This window comes from Aulonocara stuartgranti (assembly GCF_965226115.1).
Source record: "Aulonocara stuartgranti genome assembly, chromosome: 19".
In the NCBI taxonomy this organism is placed as follows: Eukaryota; Metazoa; Chordata; class Actinopteri; order Cichliformes; family Cichlidae; genus Aulonocara; species Aulonocara stuartgranti.
The window spans coordinates 21,426,407-21,451,131 of NC_138955.1; the positions used below are offsets into that span (position 1 = coordinate 21,426,407).

The 24,725-nt window shown below is 47.6% G+C and overlaps 2 protein-coding genes across 4 annotated transcripts in view; one reads left to right on the plus strand and one right to left on the minus strand.

Annotated features, from left to right (window-relative positions):
- eipr1 (EARP complex and GARP complex interacting protein 1) overlaps positions 1-17,279 on the minus strand; it is a 50,420-nt gene extending 33,141 nt beyond the window's left edge. Inside the window, exons 1-4 of one of the 2 annotated variants that reach the window (XM_082516808.1) lie at positions 17,125-17,279; positions 16,932-17,015; positions 12,149-12,281; positions 9,270-9,426 (exon numbers count right to left, since the gene is read on the minus strand). In XM_082516808.1, coding sequence (XP_082372934.1) covers positions 9,270-9,426; positions 12,149-12,281; positions 16,932-17,015; positions 17,125-17,166 — 416 coding nt within the window. In that variant the 5' untranslated portion in view covers positions 17,167-17,279. The remainder of the gene's footprint in view (positions 1-9,269; positions 9,427-12,148; positions 12,282-16,931; positions 17,016-17,124) is intronic. The other variant, XM_082516807.1, reaches the window with a different exon arrangement.
- A 105-nt stretch (positions 17,280-17,384) lies between these two features.
- The window catches only part of trappc12 (trafficking protein particle complex subunit 12), a 29,288-nt gene continuing 21,947 nt past the window's right edge, over positions 17,385-24,725 (plus strand). Inside the window, exons 1-3 of one of the 2 annotated variants that reach the window (XM_082516788.1) lie at positions 17,385-17,462; positions 18,885-20,153; positions 20,271-20,387. In XM_082516788.1, coding sequence (XP_082372914.1) covers positions 18,894-20,153; positions 20,271-20,387 — 1,377 coding nt within the window. In that variant the 5' untranslated portion in view covers positions 17,385-17,462; positions 18,885-18,893. Of the gene's footprint in view, positions 17,463-17,490; positions 17,840-18,884; positions 20,154-20,270; positions 20,388-24,725 lie in introns of those variants that run through there. The other variant, XM_082516789.1, reaches the window with a different exon arrangement.

Consider the following 24,725-nt stretch of genomic DNA (forward strand, 5'->3'; position numbering starts at 1 on the left):
CTTTTAACCCGAGTCCTGCCAGCTCTAAAAGCAATGTGTCAGTGCAGTCAGAGACCTGGCAATAAGCTAAATACAACCTTGGCCGGGAAAAGCTGCTATATGCTCGTTAGGGTTTTGATTTAGTGTGACTTTTCAGCTGCGTCTAATCTGGGTTAGAGGATGTAAAATGTCAGCAGCGCGGTGCAGACGTGGTCTGGCTGAAGATCTGGATGTCTGTCACGGCTAGAGAACCGCTGCGATTAGAGCTTTACTAAATGATGCCATTTATTTAAGGAGTTCATCAATTAGACAACTTCATTTCCTTGGACTCATCTGTCAGCGGCAGCAACAATGCCAGCATTTGAAAAGGAGAGAGAGGAGGTGAGAGTGTTCAGGGGAGATAAAAGAAATGACAGGGGAAAGGAGGGGAAGTTAAAGTTTGCTTTTGGGCTTAATCCAGGCTTCAAATACGCACAGTGCTATTAGAAAAGGTGGAGCAGCGACGGAAGGAGGGAGGGGAGTTTATAAGGGCTGTGAAATCACAGCTGCTGAGGGCGGCTTTTACTGCCCTCCTGAGGAGCAGCGAGTCATGGACGCACTCACAGCACGCAGCCTTCGTTTTGTCATTTAGGAGCACTTCACACTGACTCACAGTCAGACCCTGCAGCCTGAAAGGGAAGATGGTTTTCTAAATCTCCCTTAATGCATTTCTCACACTCGGTGAAGAACCTGTGCAGCAGGCCACCTTCAAAGGCCGGACAACTAAATGTAGCCATAAACAAACTGCATCGCTAAACGGTAGGCTGAGCAGATCGCAACAAACTACAAGTGAAAACAAAGATGGGCCATAATCTGGAAACACTGCATCTTACAGGACAGCAGAGCACGAATATATCTGCATCCATCCACGGTGCAACAGCTCATCACATGATGCTCATCCTGGATTATTCTTAATCTTCACTGATAACACTTCACTGTCCGTCCACTGTTTAGAAACAGAGAATATGCACTGAGGTAGTAAATACCAGCAGCACGTATCACACCAAGTAATCTTTCCACATGAATAATCCTCCCAACCAAGTTCTTTAGTATGTTTAATCTCAATCTAAAAAAAACCAAAACGTAAAACTGAATTCACTATCCGGTCGTTAAGTCTGACGTCACTAATAGAGATGGACCGATCCGATATTACGTATCGGTATCGGTCCGATACTGACCTAAATTACTGGATCGGATATCGGAGAAAAATAAAAAATGTAATCCGATCCATTAAATATCACGAAAGCACCTCACAAAACTTGCAACACGCCGTAACTCACCTCAGAACGTTAGCATGTCGGAGCAGTATGCATCACGTGATAGAGCGGCTGTGGCATGCGGGACCTGTCGGTGGTCTGGATAGCATTTGGAGCTTCGCTAGCAACCCGGCATTTCATCTCTGACAAAGTTATCCCGAGAGAAGTAAAGCAAGTGTGTAAGTCCATCTCTGAATGTTTGTAAAGCATTCCTGCATTAAGCTTAACAAACGATATATGGAGCGACTGCCTCTTCTTGCTGCTACTTCAATCATGAAACTGCTTAATGATCAGCTGATCGGCTTTTCTGTCGCGAGTCCGTGTCTCTTGTTTGCTTTTGGCCCACTTTGCACCAGAAAGAGGAAACCACGTTTAAGCTTGATCAGCTGTTGTTAGAATGTATTTAATATTACTTTCTACTCGAGGATCTTTTTCTACGTAGCTGACGGCTGGTAACTGTGCAGGGGCGGATCTAGCAAAGTTTAGCCAGGGGGGCCGATAGGGCATTAACAAGGAAAAGGGGGCACAAAGACATACTTTTCTTTCTTATTCTCATTTAAAATGTCTAGCTTTTAATAAATAATTATCTGACACCCAAAGTTTTAATTTGATGTAAAATGAATAGAAGTCAATTACTGTATATAGTGACTATTAAGTCTAATATATATATACCCTAGTAAGCTATAGTACTTTTTCCTTTGGGAAGGTACCATCTGTGCAGTCTGCAATTTTGTTGAAGAAAGATGTTGAATCTATTTAATATTTCTTGAAAAATAATTGATTTCTGTGCATTTTTTTCCACACTGCATCAAATTAAGGTTGATTACGTCGATTAACCCTTTACAGCCGATCGGAGCGGGCACGCTCTGTTTTGCGTAACTATTTTTAAATCCCGGTAGCACTGCAACCACGTAAGCTAGCGCAAAAATTTTTTTTGCATATGAAACCGGAGGAGTTGTACTTACATCTTATGCCATCAGCTTGTCCTAGGTCACGGTTTCCTTCCACATAAAGCTTTGCAAAATCTGCATAAAAAGCGCTTGCAGGAACAAAAACATAATATTCCAGAAACACGCTTTACCGATCCAATCAGCTGGTCATAACACTTCCTACGTTGGAATAGACGTCAGCGCGAACTTTTGCATTTCCGCCATTACCTGCCCGAAACCGGAAGTGACGTCATTTTCGCGGAAATGTAGTCTTTTTTACTATCAGGGCCTCAGGGCCTATACTCGTCTTTTTAAAAGTTATCTTTGACTTTATGACTTTCTGTGTCGTTTCTGGGATGCTTAGGACTCATATTGCACTGCTGGAAATAGTTTATTTTGATGCATATGCTGCTTTTTTGCAAATTTGCAGTATAATATTTATTTTCGTTTTTCCTGCAGTGTATAAAAATTGGTGTATTTCAAAAATAAAACTATGAAGACACTCAAAATAAATTTCCTGTGGTGGGAAACTATTTTGTGCAACTTTTTTGTATTTATATTTTTGCGGGATTAGCCTCTTAAATTTCTCTAACTACAAATATATGTTAAAAAAGCAAAAACGATTTTCAATTTTTTTGTAGTTTATTGCACTTTTTTGCAATTTATGTAATTACTATGCACTTAATGAATACATATTATTAAAATCTGGGCTATAATGGTTGTATTGATGTATAGCAACTTGAAATGCTCCCAAAAATGGTTCCACAGCATGTAAAAATATGATATAAGCTCTGGCGGACTTGGTTCTATGGTAGGTCTTAAAGGGTTAAGCATCATGAGGTGGAGCGTGAGGGGTGGTTCCCTATTTTTTATTTATTTATTTTTGTTGTTGCTGGGAGTTGGAACCCTATTAGTTAGGTTGCTTAATATTTACGCTAAGTACTCTTTAAAATACCAGAATAGGGAGGATGGTGTAGGTCTAAGTTTATTAGATTGATCAGTATTGCTGAACTATGAAATATTTTTTTTTGCATACAGGTATAACAGAATAGCTTTAGTGTAGTTGTTGTTTTAAACTTGAGTATGAACTTATACAAAATGCAGCAAGATATTTTAAAAAACAGTTTTGTTGATTAAAACACACTATATCGGATTCATATCGGTATCGGCAGATATCCAAATTTATGATATCGGAATCGGTATCGGACATAAAAAAGTGGTATCGTGCCATCTCTAGTCACTAGCCATGTCTGGGCCTAAACTCTGCTGCAGGTCCATATATCAAACGAGTTGAAAAACTGTCTAAAGTCTTTCATCTTTAATAAAATGATCAGCGTTCTGCTCTACCAGGTGTAACAATTGAGTTTAACATCCAGGCATCCATGAAAACGGAATTTATGACATTTAACGGAGTTAGAAGTTAGCAGGGAGTTAGCTCGCTAGCTTCTATCTAAATACAATATAGCATGTCCTGATTGCGGGGTTTGGGAAACAAATTCAAACGTACAGCTCTGTTATCACTTCCAGCATAAATGAAGACAGGAAACTAAACAGCAGTGACGTTTGTAGGGTTACTGAAGTTAGGCTAGCTGGTATATAATGATGTGCTACGTGACCGCTAGCGGCACAGCTATGTTAGCATAATATAAACAAGATAACTTTTTTCCACTCGATAAAAGTTAACGTGAGTGTTCTCGGTGGTCAGGAACAAATGTAATCGCATGGCAGGATGCTGTAAAAGGACCAAACTTCAGCCAGGAGAACAACTGAGATAATCCATCCACAATACGAGGTTAGTCATTCATATACTGTTGCATGGGCTGGGCTGTAGTTACATCCTAAGGTTTTAAAAACTGAGCTTAAATAAATGATTAGCGGTAATAAAAGCCGAGGGAGGTCAACAGTGATCACTGACTGTTTTAGGAGCTTTTTGAGATCAAATAGAAGAAAATACAAAACATTAAACATGTTAACAACACAAAAGCCATATTAAACGCAGACTACTTTAGGCCCAGAAGTAGGATTCGTCACGTCATCACTTAACGACCGGATAAGATTAACTCAAGGGTAGACTTAAGCAAACCCCTACTCAAGCTAGCATAATCCAAAAACTCGTGAACCCAACTGTAACTGTTGGAAGCCAAACTAACAATCAAAGGTAACATCTGATCAATCGATTGATGCTTTGTGTCCCCAAAAGAAAGGCAAGTCCCCACAAAAGCCCTGTGAACACTCTGTCCCCTTAATGTAGCAAAACAAGTACACACACACACACACTGAGGGCTCCACATAGACCTTGTCGATAGCGACTGCAGCATGTTCGATACCACCGCTCCTTCCTTCCTAAACACACACTTCAGCACACCACAGGACCAATTAAAACACACTCCGCTTTGGGATTCACAGCCCATCGTTCCCTGTAGGATCAATTAATTCATGCAATACTGAGAGGCAGACAGTTCGCCTCCCTCCATCTCTCTCTCTTATGAAACACTCCAAGTTATGTGCGTTTGACCTTGAGCTCTGCAACAAGCTGGCACGCTGTGTACTGGAATGTATGCTGGGAGAGCTTTTACAGCCCCATATATCCACGTCGAGCCATGCACTCTCTCTCTGCTCGCCCACTCTGCTGTGCTTTGCATCCATATGAGTTTAATCCCCCGTTACAGAGAAGCCAACACAAATACTCCCTGGTCCTTCTTGGGCATGAACACAGGGACAAACAGAGCATCTGGAGCTGCAGGACGGACGGACAAATGCAGTGTTGCTACGTACAAACTCGCCACATCTGCATCTCCACCACTTCACTTCCTGACATCACCAGTGGGACGATCTAAGCTACAACCTCCACCCAAACTGAAAAGAGTCAAGAATCTGGATATTTACATGCTATTACCATGACGCAGGCTCAAACCTGTTTCCTTTGTTTAGTGTAAAGCAGTCAGAACGCCGTCAGCACAGCTCAGACTTACAGACACACGTTACCCTGGAACTTAAAAGAAGACGTTTTCAGTCCTGCTTTTCCTTCACAGTAGAATCCCGAATGAAAAAAATAAAATAAATAGAAACCTCCACAATGAAAAACCTAAACTGTTCTGTTATTTAACGTTTATTTGGCTGTATGTCAGCAACAGGTGATTTTTTTCTATTCAGGCTGTAAAACTGGTGAAAACAGCCTCAAATTTACGTCCTTTTTGCCTTTCAATCGGCTGGATTGGACCCTTTGACGGTCCCTGGGCCTTATGTTTAGACCCTCTGGGTCAGGACACCGCTTGATTTTAACATCTTCCACCTGTGGACTGTTTCCTGTGTGTCTTTGTGTCCTGGATGCTAGAAAGCTTCAGTTTTCAGCCCCAGAGGTTTCAGTCTGCTTTGCAGTGCCGACCGTGCAGGAGTCCCATAAACCACCCTGTGGAAAACAGCCAAACCCCACCTCCACCTGTAATGATACAGGTGGAGGTGGGGTTCACAATAAACTGGAATTACCATTTAAGGTAACTGCGAGCTCAGCCGCAGACAGATTATTTCTTTGTGCAGCAGCTGCCGTCACAGACGGGAAAAAAGCAGCAGAGCTACAAGCTTCAGCCCAGCGCCTGCACACACACACACACACGCACACACACATACACGGCTGATAGTCCACATGACAGCCCACGTCGGGGGTCCAATTGATTGAGACGAGGCGACGCTCACAGTGAAAATAAGGCTCACAAAGACTCTTTGCATGACGGGGCTGGGACGCAGACAGAGAGCAGAGCCCATCGGGCCTTACAAACGACCACACAACAATAACACACATGGCTGCATCCGTGTGTGTGCGCACAAACACACACAATCACCCCATAAACACCTCCTACCCCCTCCTGTCACACCCCACTTTAGAAAATCAACCTCGCTGCCTTTTGCGCTTTACCGCTCCCTCCTAGGGCCGTGATTGGCTCAAATGGCTCCACGGGAATCGATGCACTCATCTGGCAAGGCTCCCAATCGAAACCAAGTGCAGGAAGAGGGGGGAAAAAAAACACAACATGATTTTTCCCGAGGTTTGTTTAGTCCCGTTATTTTTATTTTTTTGGGTGTGCTTTGCCGATATTTCCATTCAGAGCACGCTTCACGACGGGCAGAGGCTCGAATGTTTGCCCACCCAAACAATGAGGGGATTTGGGGAAGAAAAAAGTGTTATTGTTGCTGAGAGTGGAGGGACTTGCCGGCAACCGGAAAACGCACACATGAAGGATGCGGACACGCTACAGTGGACACACAAGCAGGTGAACAAACACACAAAACAGACAAAAGCCTCATAAGAACTCAGATCTCTTTACTCTTTGTCTTCTTACACACACAAACATGCATGGGTGGTGCAAGCTGCCAGCATTATCACTGTGTGTGTGTGTGTGTGTGTGTGTGTGTGTGTGTGTGTGTGTGTGTGTGTGTACTTGCGTTGCTATCTAACCGTGGACTGCTGTGTCATTACAAATCCACAGACACAGGACCGACAGTGAGGACATTCTTCCAGTCCTGTGTTGGTCCTGCTTTAAATGAGATTAAATGATTTTTAACAAATTCATTTTAGTAAATCAGGCACAGCTGTGATTGATGACTAAATATACAGTTAGAGAAAAGATTAATAATTACTGTGGGGCTGTACAGGGCGTGGCTAACAGTGACTTCCTGTATTTAAACTGCTGTAAATGACTTATCAAACATATCTCATGGATGATCCACAGAGAACAATCCTGCCACAAGCTGCAATCAGTTTTTATCTAAATCACTGTCAGAAGCTCTTTATTTGTCCAGAGGGCAGAAATTACAGCAATGTGTAATTTTCTATAGCGATATTTTAAATGGTCATAAAGATATATATTATTTACTGATGTATATCATTTATATATAGCCAATCCGTAACTGCTGTTGACTACAGTCTATGTACCAACACAAGCAGAGGCTCACCGTGGCAGAGTGGGGAGTGCGTGAGCGATGGAGGAGCAGTGGGCCATCAGATGGTTTCAGCTAATGTGATCTGACCTTTGTCGTCTGTGACAAAATGATCCACATCATTTATAAAACTAATAAAGAGCCAAAATTAATCCCACATGCTCGTTTTGTCAAAATGTCCTTAAAATGACAAAAAAGTTAAAAACAACTTGTTGAAGAAATGACGTCTTTGCAATCCCTGCTGCTGTTAGCAGGACGGGGTCAAAACGAGCACTCCTGCAGGTTCTGCTGTTACACATCGCTGATGCAATGAACAACACCACGCACATACAAGATGTCACATTGCATGGCACACTGTGGCTAACAACAGCAGTGCTAGCAGCAGCAGCAACCTTCCTTCTGTCCTTGCAGGCTAGCAGCTACATGGAGCCTGCAAGGAAGGAGAGCTTTCCACCAAGCTTTGTGACAGCTTCACATCACATGAGGACTACAGGCAGGTGGCGCTGTAACACAATCTGTGGAAGACTGATGGGTAAACATGGGCCGGGGTTGCTTTTGTTTTGGGGGTTTTTGTATTTGCAGTTATTTTGTATTTTTTTGATCTAAAATAAATTTTCCTTTTTACATTTTGTTTCTTAAAAATACTGGAAATACTGGTCCCCTCTTGACCAGTGCAGAATGACAGTCCACACTAGATAAGGGGTGTGTGTGTGTGTGTGTGTGTGTGTGTGTGTGTGTGTGTGTGTGTGTGTAGCAGAGAGATGGAGGAGGTGGGCAACAGACCAAAGCCATCCATCTAGAGAAGCCAATAGTGCACAGCATAGGCTACAGGCTTCACAGCATTGAATCCAGACTCCACAACACACACACACACAGTTTGGTGCCCTTGTGAGGGTTACAGCTCTCGGTGTGTTAAGATGGTGGAGCTCAGAGACATCAATCTCTACCCAGCAGCCTTGCTTGACCTGCCCTCTGACACACACACACACACACACACTCACACACACAGACTCACACTCACACACAGAACTGCACAAATTCAATCTCCTCGGTCTCGTCTCCTTTCTTGAGCTACCCTCCATCTTTCTGTTTTCTTCACCTCCTCCATCTTTATCTCTCCCTCGCAGACACCTGCAGTATGCATCACACTAACTGATTGGTGCCTCTAAAAATGATCGCAATCATGAGGCGGACAATGAAGAGTGGAGTAAAGGCGGGGGGGTGGGGGGCATTGATTTTGGCTCTCGTGGGGCTCTGAGTTATGGCGAGGAGCTCTGACAGTAAGACAAAAGGATCGGGCCGTGACTACAACCAGAGTGAAATGAAATGGACCGGGACTCATAGGGCGCCGCTCAGGCGGCCATTCGAAATTCTTTCTGCCACACACACACACACACACACACACACACACAGCATTTTAATCTGTAATTAAGGACTTTCTAACAGGCGGGAGGACACACACGTTAGAGGAACTGCAGCTTTTGGAGCTTCTCTGCTCAGCTGCAGAGGTTGCACCTTGGTGCTAACATACCAGTGTTAGCTTTATTGAGCCTCAACTTCATGTCAAGTATCTGCAGAAAGGCAAAAGCTACAAAATCCAAGGCTGACTCTTTGTTACAGTGTAATTATGACGACTTCCTGCCTCGCTCTCAAATATGTGATATCTAATAAAGCTTTGGGAGCATCAAATGAAGACACATAAATGATCACATTATTTATGACAGTGCAAACACCCGGAGAGACTTGAACCTGCAGCTCTACACTCACATTCCTGCTGGGTTAGGGGCCTAGTTGATCTTAGGCCTGACAGCGGCCTGCAGCCGCTCTGTTTCAAAGTCAGCCTCCTCCTTCATTAGAAAGCCTGCGTTGTGCTCCGTGCAGAGTTTTGCTCACAAGTGTGTCGTTTGATAGTAAAGTTTGCTGAAGATATTTTGAATTGAGAGAAAAGCTTTAAAGGAGTTTTGAAATCTGTTTTTTGTCGTTTATTTGACTCTCTGTGAGCTGCAGGTCGTCCTGGAGTCTATTATTAACACCCCGTCTTCTAATAAGCAGTCGAACACATTACTGCGGATCAAAGGAGCTCTTGCATCATTTGTGCCACGACTCTGAGCGGTTCCCCGGCAACACCTACCAGGCAGCGTTGCCGTGGGTGCTGTCGTCTAGGTGACAGAGCAGCTCCAGGGTTTGGGGGTTGTGGGCGGATTCGTCAGGTGACTCGTGGTTTCCTGTCTCCCAGTCAGAGGGCATCCGCCACACGGCCGCGCAGGACACCACCCTGCTGTCGCTAGCTGCACACACACACACACACACACACACACACACACACACACACAGTGTTAGGGAGGAGGGTGCTCTTGTTTTACTGATACTGTGGGGACAGTGGTCCGAGTCCCCGATATCTAAATCAGGATATTTTGAGACATTTTGCCAAACTTTCAACTTTGATTAAACTCTGGAAATAAAAAGTGTTGCATGAAAAACATAGTGCATAGAGTACATTCCAGGTGGATAAAGTAGTCCACCTCTAAGCGCTGCTAATGTTTGTTTTTTGAATTTCTATTTTTCCTCATTGTCACCCAGTTTCAAGCTGAATCACTGCTTAATAAATGAAACCGTTAACGATCCCCGGTGGCTTCTTAAGCAGGTTAAACCAGTGACTGGAGCATAAGGATAAGCTTTGTTAGTGTGTGCGTGAGATGTACAGGCACTAATGTGACTATACTCTCTTCCTAATCCACATAATAAACGAGTTATTTTGGCACATCCACGCCAGGGCTGGAGCTGCTAATTGGAACCAGAGGAGTAAATGTAGAGTAGAGTACAGTCATACGGTAATTGGACTAAAAGTTTGCGGGTGGAGAGCACGGGGAGAGAAAGACTCATTTCTTTTTGGTGTACGTATTGGCAGCGCGTGGGCAGGCGTGGGGCCTATTTGTCAAATTAAAAGCATGGCGACACGAGTCCACAGATTTCCTGAGTGGTTTTAGAGGAGCCTGCGCTCGGACTAAGTGGCCGAGCAAACGCCGGGGCTCTGTGCAAGCCCTGCATTAATGCGCTGCAGTGTGCTGCCTGTTGTGTTTCTATATATTTGGGTTGCGCCGGTGTCGGTGTGGGCAGCGGCGCGTGGTGGGCCGTCCACCGTGGCTGTCATCCTGTGAACTCGAGCGTGCAGAACTCAGCTGACAGAAACACGGAGATGGAGGGGGGAGCGTGGAGACTACACCCAGTCCCAGAGCCATCCGCCCCGAGTCCCACCTGACACGGCTGTCTCCTCTCCGCCTTCTATCCTCCAGAGGAGCTCAAACTCCACCAGTCTAGCTTTATTAAAAGCCTTTATTTATCCAGGCGAACGTCTCGGGGAGACTCAAACGTTCGTTTTGAAGTGCGACCGAGACCAGAGGGCATCGGGCACCAACGAGCGAGCGACGCAACGTCTGGGTTCACGCAACAAACAAAAACCATCCTAAAAGATCGACGTAGTGTCCGGAAGTTAACGGCCACCAGGGGGCGACGGCTGTGTTACAAAAACATCTGCTGGATTCATGCACTCTTAGCTGTGGGTCACGTGATATTTATTATAGTGCTTAATATAAAGCTCACAACTCGTGTGTTAAAAATGTTTTTGATACTCACAGCGATGATGTGGTGTCTCAAATCTGACCAATTAGAGCACTGCATTTGGCAACAAGTGCGCTCACAGCTCAAAAACGCTCACTGGGACTGAAACATGCAACCTGTTTGACCTCAGACACATGGCTACGGGTCAGTCGGCTCTCTGGAGGGATTCCCGACTGCCCCGCGGACATCCTGAAGCATGCACGACTCTGGGATTGAACCAGCGACTCCTCCCTGCTGTGCCCGGTCCTGAGAAGACGAACCAGAATCTGCATTTCTTCTTTTTTGTCATTCAGGAACATCAGGATCAGCTCGTCACTGATTCTTGTCCACTCCGGTTTATTCACGGCGCATTCTCGCTTTCGGTGTGCGTACACCTCACGACGAATTTGAATCTGAAAAATTCTGAATTTCGTGTAGTTTTTTCGCTCACTGTGTAAAAAAGCCTTTTAGAGCGACGGCAGCTCACTGGGACGGTTCGCTGGTGGGAAACGCCCGTGCAACCTTTTATTGAAGGGGATCTTGGTCCTTCCAGTTTTCAGTTTAAAGCTGGGTCCGTGGGTTTTACCCGCTGTGTCGTGCTGCCTGAGGCGTCTGCTACATCTTTCCTTCTGTTTGTTGTCGGGTTTGTGGAGACATCGGTCTTCATCTTCTACTTCAGGTTTTTGTCTTTCTGAGCACAGATTTTTCTGATTCACGCCAAAGATGCTTCGTTTATCAGCTGTTTTCCTCATATAAGCTTCTACTAAATGCAAGTGAACGAGTCATTCAGTATATAGTTGATGGATAAAATACTCAAACATTATTCATCTTTATTATTGATTATTGATGAAGATTAGATGGTGCGTCCTGTGGTGACAGATTGTGATTGGGTGATCTGGGGTTTCTGCGTCGCCGTTCCTGGAGAATGCGAACAAACTGCGACCTGCTGAGCAGCTGCTACTTCGAGAAACGGGAATCTGCAGCAGTCGGTCTCCCAGACTCCTACAGATGTGCGTCATAGTGGAAACTTGCACTCATTTAAATAAAACAGCATTTCCTGTCACGAGAGCCGAGGCCCGCTCGGCTCCTTTCATTTTACCGGTTACCGGCGGGCCCGTGCGAGCAGACTCTCTGTAAATAAAGATCAACAAAACGTTTGTGTGACCTTCATCCTGCCACAGCGAGACTCACGTGGCTCCTCGTGTTCACAGATTAGTATCGATTCTATCAGAGTCTGATATATAACGCAGCTGCTGACGTTAGGCCTGTGAGGACAGCGCAGCTGCACAGGGTCATTAGACATAAGAAGTGGAAATAAAAAGAGGAGGATGTAATATATGCACACAGAAAAAAAAGAGGAACATAAAGAGGCAGCGAATGGAGCCACAGACAGAAGGAAACAGTGGGACTCACTTTTGTTATAGCAGGTGGTAAGCACAGCCTTATCTGCAGGACTGGCGCCGATGTGCCATATCTCCCCAGCTTGGTGCAGAAGGACGTTCTTATTAATGATGTTATTCTCATCATCAAAGTCAATGATGTGGATCTGAAAGAAAAGCAGAGATGTGCTGAGGATGAGGCTGAAAAACACCCGGTGCAACTCCCTCCACTCACACCGACTGCAGTTCAAAGCGCCTCTGATTCCTCCGAATGAAGAAGAAGAAAGTTCCTCTTTTATTTTAATGTGACAGTAAAAGTAATTTCAAGGCAGACGTCGCTTTGGTTCAGTTTTTTCTTTTTTTACCCCGTAAACTTCACACGGCTGAAGATCTTCATCTCGATTTGGCCTTCAAAGCAGCGATTAAGACACTGTGAGAGGAGCTGTTGGATTCACGCTGGAGACGTCGGGGAAGGAAAGCCAACCGATGAGGGCTCAGCGGCGTTGGCTCTCTTTACACAGCGCTACATGAGATGACACGTGTCATCCCTCTCATCCTTCTCCGTGGACACTGTGGACGTTTCAGGAGGCCTGTGACGCCATCTTCAGCACCTGAACTGTAAACTCTCCCATCTTCCTCAGGAAACTTCACAAAGTTTCTCCGAGCTCTGCTTACAAAAGCTTCATCTCACAGACTCTCTTTACTTAAACAGGCGGCGAGCGAACTTTATCAGACATGAAATGAAGACTTTAAAATCGTCTTAACAAATAAGAAAATATTGTTTCATTTTCCATTTATCAGCAGAAAGAATTTAAGGAAAATGATTCTGACCCAGAGCGAATCAGCGACAGCAGATTTTTATCTCTGAGGGTGGATGTTAAACTGATTTGGCTCCAACTTTAACAGACTTTATGTTTCCAGCCGCGAAGGCGTAACGTGGACGTCTCCTGTTATGGAGCTACAATGGACCAAAAATGCTGGAAAAACTATCAAAAAGCACCAAATTTGGACCCACGTGTGTAATTCTGTAACAACTGATAGTTTGAAGGTAAAATGTGCCGCGGCTAAAGTTACTATGAAACCAGCTGATTCTGGGGGTAACGTGCTGCTGACCCTGCACTTTTCACCGTGAAATGAGAAGTGAATTCTTGCGTTTAACGTCCTTCAAATGTCCGCCTCCTTTCACCAGCTTTTGTGCCAGCGTGCAGCCGGCTCGGCGTCCCAGCGAGGCTCTCCGGCACGAGTCGCAGTGCCTTCGCTGTGAGCTGGAGTAATCGTGGAGCGCACTTGAAAACACCGCTGAGTGTTTTACAGCGCACGAGTTCAACAAACAAGCCAAAGTTTTATCCAGGAGAAGTTAATGGAAACTCCTCCTCGCTGCGCTCCTTTCATTAGATGGAAATCTATTCTGAGAGGGTCCTCGATTGAATGCGGTTCAGGGCCCGCGCCGCAGTAAAAAAGTGAGGGTCTCAAGGTTTGATCAGACAATTAATGGAGGTTTCTCCCATAAGAAAGACACTTACGGCACCTCGGGGGATCGTTAATGGGGTTGCGCTGGACAATAACTCCTTCCCGGCACTTCCACTCCCCTCGCCTGCACTACTTTTACAGGCTGAACAAGAGGATGAAAGCAGGAGGTGTGAGGAGGTGGAGGAGGAGTGGCAGCATCCTTCAGCCTCCTCAAAGTCAGCTCGGCGGCTATTAACCTTGAGTTGGACTGCGACGAGCAAAAAATTATTAGGCAAAGTTATAATTTTATGGCGGTGGGGGAGCAGTACAAATAAATTCAGGCCGGCGGGACAGGGTAATTGGAGGGCCCGGTAATAGGGTCTACCCCCCCCCCCCCTAATGAACCTAGGTGAGAGAGGAGACAGAAGTCCCGGCCCTCCTCCCCCAGGTGATTTATCCCCCGTTCTTCCTAGCCTGGAGAGTGACTCACAGCCTTCAGCCGCTCGGGCAGCCGGCCCAGCGCTTTTAATTATGTGCCAATGGAAGAGGAGGAGGAGCTGGTAAAATACAGGGGGGTGAGGGATGCACGAGCCTGGCTCGTGGACCCCGCGTCACGGGCTCCTGCAGCAAAGCTCTTTAGCCGCACTGATGACAGTAAGCAGGAGGAGCAGCGAGCGGGCGAGAGGTGCCAAGCTCGGGCGCTTTATCTCGTTAGCGGCCTTAAATGCCACGATCTGTCACCGCAGCGACTGGTCTCTGAGGGATCTGAGAGGGGCTCGGCGTGTGGAGATACTTCCACTCCGCATTACGCTTAATGGGAGGTGGAGAGGGCAGCGGGCTTACGGGTGTAGCACGAGCTGTCGGGGCTGAAATGGCAATCGGAAAAATGGTTTTCATGGGAGTTCAAAGCAAACCGAGCGAACCGGTGCTGACGACCACCGCGCTCCTGATTCAATGGTCCCCCCGAAACCCAGGAAACAAAGACTTTAGAACAAGGCCCGCAGCCCTGCAGCGCGACACACCAGTAAAACCAGCAGGATCACAAACTGCAGCCATCACCGACTCAAGGTTACACCAGTCAGTCTTTCCACCAGAATCAGCTGATCATTCATGAAGCCATGCAAGATTTTAGTGATGATTTAGTCTGACTGTGAAAACTGATCTGGTCGCAGTTTTGTTTCATGTCACGCGGAGATCTGCTGCATGTGTGAAGTTATGATCCCCCCCCCCCCCCCCCCCCCAGTGTGTGTAGCCGGAGGTCCTGGAACATGTTCACGGTATGGAGGTAAAGCTGGCATCAGCTGACCGTCCTGTGATGTCATCGGGACTGACACGTCTCACCGTCGGCCTTTAAAGCAAACAGCCCGCTGAACAAACGAGCGGCACGACTGAAATCTGCAGCAGGTTTAGGAGGACGGCGCTCGGGCATGCAATAAGAAATCCCGCAGATCGACCGGGACGCGTTGTCACCGTTCCCGACGAGCTGCGCGTTAGCCTCGCTAAACAAGACTTGGACTGCAGCGCGTCTGCGCTCGGTGCCAGACTGTTTTCACACTGACGTCTGCCAGGAAACAGGCTCGCTTATTCAAGGCACAAATCTCTTCCTCGCTTTCACACAGCTAATTATTTCTCCCCCGTTTAGAGCCAACTGTTTCTGTCATCTGTCTCCGTAATGACCTCTGCAAGATGTGCATGCATGCTCTCATTCTTCCTGCACCACACACACGCACCACACACACACACACGTTTTCACAGAGAAAACACACAAACAGTTCAGACGTCCATGTGGAGAGGAGCTGATATTAATTCTAAATATAACCATTGAACACATAATTAATCATCAATATCTTTAAAGCTGAATATAGAGTCTATAACATGGTTACAAACTCATAAACCATGTGAATAAAAGCCTTCAGCTGCCTGTAACACAGCGTCTCTGAGGATGCTAACACAGAAAGTCCTGATTACTTTACATATCTGGCCTCTGACCCCTGGTTTGGAGGTCTGTAGAGACACTGAACTTTGATTTCCTGCGTCCTTTCCTTTGAACCTGCTGAGTGCTTTCAAACACATCAAACCAGGGATCCACCTCCAGTCCTGCAGCTTTCAGATGCATCCTTGATGGCAGGACAGCAGCTCTTGAGGACTGGAGTTGGACACCCCTGCATTAAACCTCATTAAACTTCATTTGAATGAATTTTAAATTCTCATATGTATGTACAGGCACAGTTCAGAAGCATTGTTTCCAGGTGTCCCGTGAGACCCTAACAGAGGACAAAGGCACCCTGACAACACTGGGACACACACACCCCTCTGCACGGTAAGGTGGGGCTTCACGGAGGAGAAAGAAGCCGAGCAGGAACCAAAGGAACAAGACTGTGAACACAAGCAGGCAAAAGGAGCTTCCTCTGAAGGGCGGCTGCCTCTCCCTTAGAGATCAGGTGAGGAGTTCCGGAGCTCAGAGCAGAGCCGCTGCTCCTCCACACTGAGACCAGGACGTCTCCTGGGCGGGCCGTTTCATAAACATCCTACTGTGAGGAGCCCTGAGGCGGACCCAGACACCTCGGTGCTCCCCCAGATGAGTGGGAGGAGGTGGCTGGGGTCTGGACTTGAGATGACTCAGGGTCTAAAAGGTGTATTTCTTTGTTTTTACTAAAATAAACACACTCCTTATTTACATGGTTATGTGTGTAATCAGCTTTAAAGGCCCATTGTAAGCAGGAAACCCGTTAAAGTCGCAAAGTGGGAGGAAATTTAAATCTTAGCTGTGATTTAGTGATGAATAAAATTAATTTCTCCAAGTTTCTTTTTCCATCAGTTTGTGTCTTTGTCTGGTAGGAGTCTGGCTGCTGCTCAGTTAAGAAACTTCTATACTCAAAACATTAAAACTCAAAGAACCACTACAGCGAGGCCGTTTATCTTTATAAATGCTTATAAGTCAGAAACCAAAAAGGTGTAATCTCACAAGTATCCAAAAGTCTTCATTACTTCAACAAGCGTTCAATGAAGTCCATAAAGGAAAAAAGATGGGGGAAAGAGGGGTGCAGTGACCACAGAGGAAGAATGGCAACACATTTGTTTATTTCATTGGAAAACCAGGAATCACAGGTGTGGAAGGAAAGGTGTGCTGGAAAATTCCTGCCGTGTTTTATTACCCCAGCTCCAAAGGCGCACTATGATGATGGAGGCTCTGTGGCTCGGAGGCAGCACACCGCTACCATATATTTGGGGACTGTACGAATATTAAAAATTACTGGAGTGTTTTTGTTGTGATGTTTCCACGCCTCCCCCGGGTCCCTGTTTTTTAGTATTTACATGATTTCGCCTAATCCCGAGCTCCCCGTCACCTGTGGACAGGTGCTTCTCACCTGGTTGTCAAACTTGAGTGACTGCGTGCCCACGAGGAAGCGAACAGCGTCGGTCTCAGCTGTCTGCGCCGTCAGAGCTCGAGCCTGCGGAGTAACGAAGTACAGAGTAAGGATTACATACAAGATTCCAGCGCAGAGGCAGCTGACAGACAGCTCGACGGGAATGAATGGAGCCGCAGTGAAGCAGCAGCACCTGAAACTCGAGCCCGTAAATGACGGGAGCGTCGTCCTCCATTTGCGCTGCGTCCTCTGCGCGGTTTGATTCTTTTAATGAAAGGCTTCGCTCAGAAAGCGCCTCTGCGCTCCTTTCTGCTCCAAACACAACACAGCGCCTCACTTCCGCGATTTAAAACTGAAACGTACGGATAGCATGCGCAACGACGGCCGTGTGACGACACTTACGCTTTAAAAACAACGTAGAAGAAGATCCGGAATAGCAACCATGAAACATGTCCTCTCTGACGCACCGTACTAGTAGCTGTACTGTGTGACGCATGCGTGTTACAGGCGCGTCTGTCAGGTTGCAATACGGTAAGTAAACAGTCCGTCCTGCTTCTCTTCCTGGTCTTTTATGCGTTTGCGGCTGTTTGTGCGGTGATGTTAGCGGCAGCGGAGCAGCTGAAGACGCTCTGCGCTGTTTTAAAACACTGTTAGCGGCATTTGACGGTTAGCGGCTCGGCTGGCTTACCTGAGCTAGTTGGCTAAAGTAGCACTAGCATGACAGACAGACCCAATAACCGGTTTTACCGACTTGGTAATCCGAGTACCGGCTCCTGTGTAATCGTGAATAAAAGGCCGAGCAGCTCTGGTGCTGCAGCTCAGTGCTGACAGAGACGGAGATACCATACTGTGTTTACAGTTACAGGAAGCGACGAGACTACAGGAAGTGGGATTCATGCTGATTTAAGGTATCTGACATTCAAAATAAACCACACCAGAGGCTTCCTGGAGGCTGTTTAAAGAGCTGACGGGCAGAAACCAAGCTGTGCTGGCCCAGAGGTCACTGCAACCACACGTTTAACCACGGTTTAATCGAGGTAGCCTCAAACACCCTCAGAGGTTACAGATCCTACAGTCAAAATATCAGGACGCAGTAACTACTTTTAAATAAACACCTGCGGTGATCGGTCTGTGTCATCACTGTGGGCGAGCTTTGGCCCGCTCTTCTTTCAGTCGTTGAGGTTTGCAGCATTCGTTCATGCACAGCTCTTTGAGCAGCACTTTGGTCTCGTTTGTTCCAGAGGTCTTGTGTTTTGTTCAGATGCAGCTTTTTCTGGTTCCCTGAGCATCGCAGGGTCTGACCTCGGGGTGAATTTGCTGGGCCGTCCACTCCTGAGACGATTGTGTCATTGCGTGAACGCATCTTAGTGCTCCAGACCTCCAAACTTCTCGTTTCACAGAGGTGCTCACCCTGATGATGATCAGTTAATAAATGCATTTGATTAGCAATGTTTCCCTGCGTCTCATCCTCTTAATTCCTGTGGAAGCGGTGAGGGTGGAATTTTTTTCCCGCCGTTGGCACGCCTGCTTTGTAGTCCCAGCTCTCACTTTATTCTTTAAACATCTTTGAAAGTTTAAAGTTGTCCCAAAAATTTGGAGTCTTAATGACTGAATCTCTTTTGTTGTCTTTTACACCGTTTTGACAGTCAAACTTTCTGAAAGTTTAGTTTTACAGTTCACGTTACACCAACAGTGAGACGATGTCACCAACCCTAAAAACATCTTTCTACTTGTTTCCAGCTTGTAGTTTTCCTCTACAGGCATAAATTACACACCATAACTGGACATTTTTGTCCTCTTTCACCTGATGTTTCTGTCCCGTGACGCAGAGACCTGTAATAAAATTTGAAAACAATAAAGAATGACAGGAAATGAGTGTTCCTGCTTCACAGGAACGCCACACAACAATGAGAGGAATTGTTGGTTCATGTGTTTGTGTGTTTCTGTGTGCAGAGCAGTGAGATGGACAGCGGGGAAGCTCACGCCCAGCGGCCGGTCTCCTTGGACATCGCCGTAGAGGATGTAAACCAGGAAGTCTCGGCTCCGGCCCCTCCTGAGGCGACCACAGGTCAGACTCCGCCCACAGACGGTGGTCTGCCCCAGGAGGACAGCATCGATCTAGGTCGGGACTTTGCCACACCACAGGAGGACAGCAGCGCCACGCCCTCAGAGAGCCTCATGGACAAGCTCAACGACCAGATGATGGAGAGCGTCATGATTTCTGATTCGCCCAATAACAGCGAGGAGGATGACGTGGTGCCTATCGATTCCCTCCTGGATGGAGGCGAGGAGGAGGAGGAGGAGGAGAACGCGGTGGAGGGAAACCAAGAGGAGCAGAGCGAGATCGGACAGAATACGACTGAGATTAAAGTTTCGGTGGAGGAGCAGGAGGACGGAGGCTCGCAGGAAAAACCAGAGGAAGTGGCGACCAGCGCCGTTTCCCCGGGTGACGTGAAGAGTCTGTCTGACAGTCGCAGCGAGGAAGCGGCGCCGGAGATCACCAGAGCGACCAAACCAAAGGACGAGCCTGTCCCCGTGTGCACCATATTCAGCCAGGGCACCCAGCCCAAGTCTTTAGTGCCCGACGGCTTCCAGCCCACCCTCATCAAGTCGCCCAGCTTCAGCATGGGCGGCGGCGAAGACACCGTGACGCCCAGTAAGATGGCGGGGGCGCTTGTGTGCCAGCCCAGCCCGAGCCTCAGCAAGTTCTTCACAGATAACGGACAGACCAACCCGGCGTCCGACTTCTTCGACTCCTTTACCGCCCCCTCCTCCTTCATCTCCGTGTCCAACCCCAATGCTGAGATCCCTCCAGGCTCCGCCGAAGCACCCGACCACAAGCTCTCATCCACCTCCTCCTCTATCTCTACCCCCGGAGGGATCCTGGACTCTGGCGCTCCCACACCGAGCTCAGCGTTCGCCCCTGCTGAACCATCCCCCAAGCTCCAGCCACCCACACCTCAAACAGCCTCGGCTCCAGGCTCCGCCCCCACCTCAGCTCCAGCTGTCCCACCACAGCCCTTCAACCAGCTGTTTTCAGGCAGCGACGACGCGTTTGCGACGGCGCTGAGCCTGAACGAGGCAGACAGGCGCCACGATGCCTGGCTGCCGTGCGAGGAGACCAGGAAGGTGCTAATCTCCGTAGCAACGCAGCAGTACGGCCCCGCCTACTTGGAGAGCAGCAGACTGACCATGCCAGGACTCAAGTTTGACAACCTGCAGGTAGGAACTCTGATCCCTCAGCAGTAAACCCGCCCATGCTCGTGTTCAGGTGACTGCGAGGACGTTTCTGTCCTGTTGCTTTCGGATGATGTTGAATTTCTGTGTTTTTAAAAACAGGGCGACGCCGTCAAGGACCTAATGCTTCGTTTTCTGGGAGAGGCGGCGGCCGCGAAGCGTCAGGTCCTCACAGCCAACTTCGTGGATCAGTCCTTCAACGGCCTCAAACAGCTGATTGTGAGTCCTTTTAGTTTGTGAGCGGAGCATCGCTCGGCGTGAAACGGGACGTTTACGTGTGGGTGGAGCTGACGTTCTCCTCCACCTGCGCGGTGTCGTCTTCAACTCTGCACTAACCTGAGAAACTGTCACAGTTAATCTGCTGATTTCGTTGCTCTGATTTGTGCTGATTCTTTTCATTGTACACAAAGTTAATAGTTTCCTGTTTGAAACAGTGAAAAAGGTCGGCACCATCAGGTTGGAGGAGTGGGTGGAGCAGCAAATCATTTTGCTTGAAGTCATACACGTGGCAGACTTTCACGTTTTTATTTTTAGCATTTTTAAACACGTTATTAACTAAAACCAAGGAGTGCGGCTGAGTTTAGGAAAAGATCCTGATGAAGTCTTTGTTGTCTTGGTTTCCACGGTGACGTGCTAAGTGATTACTCGTGTCCATGAAGAGTTTTACACTTTGGCTCCACCCAAAGAGAGTCACCCACACGGTGATCACAGACTCAGGTGGGCCACTCGTGTTTACCTGCCTGATCACATGTGTGTATCTGCACACACGGGTCCATGAACACCGCACAGCGCAGAGGCACATCATAGAAATCTCAGAGAGCAGGAAGGTGACGTCTCCTGGGTCAGGTGACACTGGAGAGGATGATTTGAGGAGCTGGAGATGGTTTTACTTTTGTTGTTGTGCATAATTTGAACAGTGTTTTAAGTTAAATTCATGGAGTTGTTTGAAAGCGTATCTGCAGCTCTGATTGTAACCAGAAGAGCTCAGGCAGCTTTTGCAGATGGTCTAGAAACAGGTCACTCTGCATTTGTAATTCTTGCACCAGGCTCCTCGGCGGCAGCTGGAAGGCTCTGAGAGCTCGTGCTGTCCTGCAGGAGCTTTCTGGAGGTAAACGAGTAAAGCGGCGCTCGGCGTCCCGCGGCGGCTGCAGCCTGTCTGACCTCCTGACAGTCGGTGTTTCTGCTGAAGCCGCTGGCTGCTTTCGGTCTCAGCTGACTGAAAACAGTGAATCATTCGCCTCCTTTCTCTTCATATCCTGTTTCTTCTCCTGCCAAGCATAAAAATGCGTGTGTGTGTCTTTGTGACCACGCAGTCTCACCTCATTCCCTCCGCTGCTGCCATCCATCTCTCGTCTACCTCTGCAGCCCTCGTGCATTCCCTCCATCATCATTTCTGACCCACAAACGACCCTGAGAGACGCTTGTTATTTAAAACATATGCACAGCAGCAGCAGTGATGGAGAGAGGTGGAGTGGAGAGATGGAGAGGTGGAGATCCACTCTGCTCACAAGTTCTCTCTCTTCCTGCTGTGCCCATGTATTATGCATAGGACTGCTGTGCATATTTCAAGGGCCTTCTGGACTTGGTGTACACACACACACACACACACACACACACACTCAATATGGTGCTTTCAGCCTGCAGTCAGCTGCACTATATGGCGTAGGTGAGTGTGTGAGGATCATACGCCGTCTGCTGATTGGTGTGGGTGGCTCCCCGGAGCAGGAGAGATGGCGAGGCAGGAAGGTGACGCGGGCTCGCCGATGAATGACGAGCAGAGAGAGCGAGCATCAAAGCAGGCTTCGCCTGGACTCACAACTTTTACCCACAGAGCCCATTAAAGATGGATGCAGCCGCCCTGATGTCACAGGTGGCCTTCGTTTTCCTGGAGGTCGCTGCTCGTGCTCACCTCCTGCTGTGTTTGGACGTTAGATTATTGGAGGCGAGCTGATAACAATGTCTGTAAAACAACAACCTTGTTTATTGAACAGTTATATCATTATGTGAAAGACTGGAAGGTCCAAAGCTGCTCCTGCACGTGGAGCGCTCTGGGATCCCTGTGGTGACTCCTCCTGGCTGTTCTGATCGGACCCCATTGGCTGAGACCTGGAGCTCACCAGACCTGGGTCCAGGTCGGGGCCCTGCGGTCCCTGTTCTGGGTTGGAAGTTGTCATCCTCATACGAGGTTTTCACACACATGTAAATAACGTATATAATCCACAGAAAGAGCCTAAAAGTGTGGATGAGGCAAGCTGTACAAAGCTTGTATATGAAGCAGTCCATTTACCGTCTACATAAGACTAGAAACGTTGGTGAAAGAATGGCTTGCTCAGTGAATTCCAGCGTGGTATCGTAATAGGATGTCACCTGTGCTCAGAGGTCACCGACTTTCTGGAGAGTCAATCGCTGCAGACCTCAAAGCTCATGTGACCTTCAGATGAGCTCAAGAACAGTGCGCAGAGAGCTTCATGAAACAAGTTTCCATCTAAGACTACTGCATTTGGAAATAAGTGTAGCTCAGCGTGCACCGTTATTGAATATACAACAACAGTATTTCTGTATGACCTGTTAATGTGTGGTTTCGTGCCGTTTGCTCGGAGTAAAGGCCTTTAGAGCGACAACCTCCACCTTTCATTGGGGCGGTTCGCAGTTCAGTCGGCACCTGGAAGCTCAGAGCTGAAAGAGGGCAGAGCGCCCAGTCTGACCCGGGCTGCTCGACAGTGATGCGGACGCTGTACTGCTCTGTTGTGCAGAAGGCAAAGCTGCTGGTCGATCCGTGACCACAAGCCGTGGGCAGAGACCAAAAAACAAGCTCCAGGATAGACGCAGCAGAAATGAGCTGAACGATGTCTGAGCTCCGAGTTGACCGAGTCTGAGGAGGTGTGTCCTGTGCTTGGCTGCAGAGATCTCTGTGTTTTTGCAGGAGATGCCGGTGAAGTTTTGTTGTTCTCAGAAGAGCTTGAGCAACACTGGATGTGTCAGAAGTCATGCAGTGGTGTCCTCAGTGGAGCTGCGTGACACAGAAGAGCTTCAGATCTTCTCTTTGCTGAATGTGCAGATGCTGTGACACGTCTCACTCTTATATCCTTCTCCTCCACATCAGCACGTCTCGGTGGCACAGACCTGGAAATCCCACATAACGTGATACTTGAGCGCCTCTTTTTTTCTCGGAGTTCAAAGGTCAGTGCGAGCTACAAGGCGGCTTTCTTTCCTTCTGCTGCCGCCTCAGATTCGGCATCTTGCTTTTGTTCTGTGAGGCAGATGATTTCCAACACAGACTTGAACCCGCGGCCTCCGGCTGAAGGACGACATCTCTGCTCGCTGCATCCTGCTTAATAAGGAGCTTGTGTGGCGTTGCTGACATAATAATGGAGCACTGAGTCACTCCGGCTGATGAATGGATCCGACACCATCTGCCTCCTCCATCTACGACCATCTACTCGCATTCAGATGATTTACTTACCAATAAATTATGAAATTTTCAAACTTCCAAGATCAAACAAACTCGTAGATCAAAGCTGTCGTAGGCGATGTAGCTCGCTGAGCTGGGAGGGGAGGTTAAGATTCAGAAAACGAGAGGATGTGAACGCACGCAGGCGCACACGCACACACACGCACAGTTAGGGAAGTGCAAATGTCAGAAAGCTTTAGGCCATTAAAAGTGCAGCCTGCTGAAGAGTGATGCCTTTAAAGACAGCTGATCAGTCACGTAGAAACAGAGGATGGATGGATCGTGTGTGTGTGTGCGTGTGTGTGAAGCCTTTTGCTCGGCTGACACTCGTCGCTGAGCTTTATCCTGTCGTGCGGCGTCCTGTGTGATGCAGAGGCCGCTATGAGCTGGCAGAATGAGTCATGCTGCAGATCCAGAGTGTGACTTCACCCACTGCCACTGTTCATGCACACACACATGTGCAGCGAGGACACAAACACACACTGAACACACTCACCGGAGGGCCGAGAGTCTGCACTTCCTCTCTCTCTGACTCTTGGCGTCGGCCTCTCTGCCCTCAGCTGATGAATGAGGACATCGGAGCTGCTGTCACACACCACTGTGCTGTTATTCAGTAGTCTGATTACAGTTACTACTCTTCAGTTAGCTGCACAGCGGGGAATCGAAAAGTAAAAATAATTAGACATTCTTTTTTCCCTGAACACATCTGATTTCTGTTCGTGTGGAGGAGAAACGACAGCAGGTCGCTTTGGAGAGGAGACTTTATTTAAATTTTTATAAAACATAAAAAGAGCATTGCAGTAAAGATCACGCAAAAATACTTCAGCTTCTGGTGCGAGGGGAAAAAAATTCAGGATGTGCACCACTAGCTGACTAATCGTCGCTGTTGTCGCTCGTCGGTACCAGAATAAGGAGTCGTTTAATCTTATCTTAAAATCTTAAAATTTTAATGGATGACCAACGACGGTGAAGTGTTACGCAGCCTCCTGCCACCAGATGGAGCAGCGTCGTTGCGACGGCGCTTCATGTGTTTGGGAACATTATTACAATCAGATCGCAGATACGCGAGAGCAGCGGAAATGAGGTGGACGAGCTCTGCCGTGCGA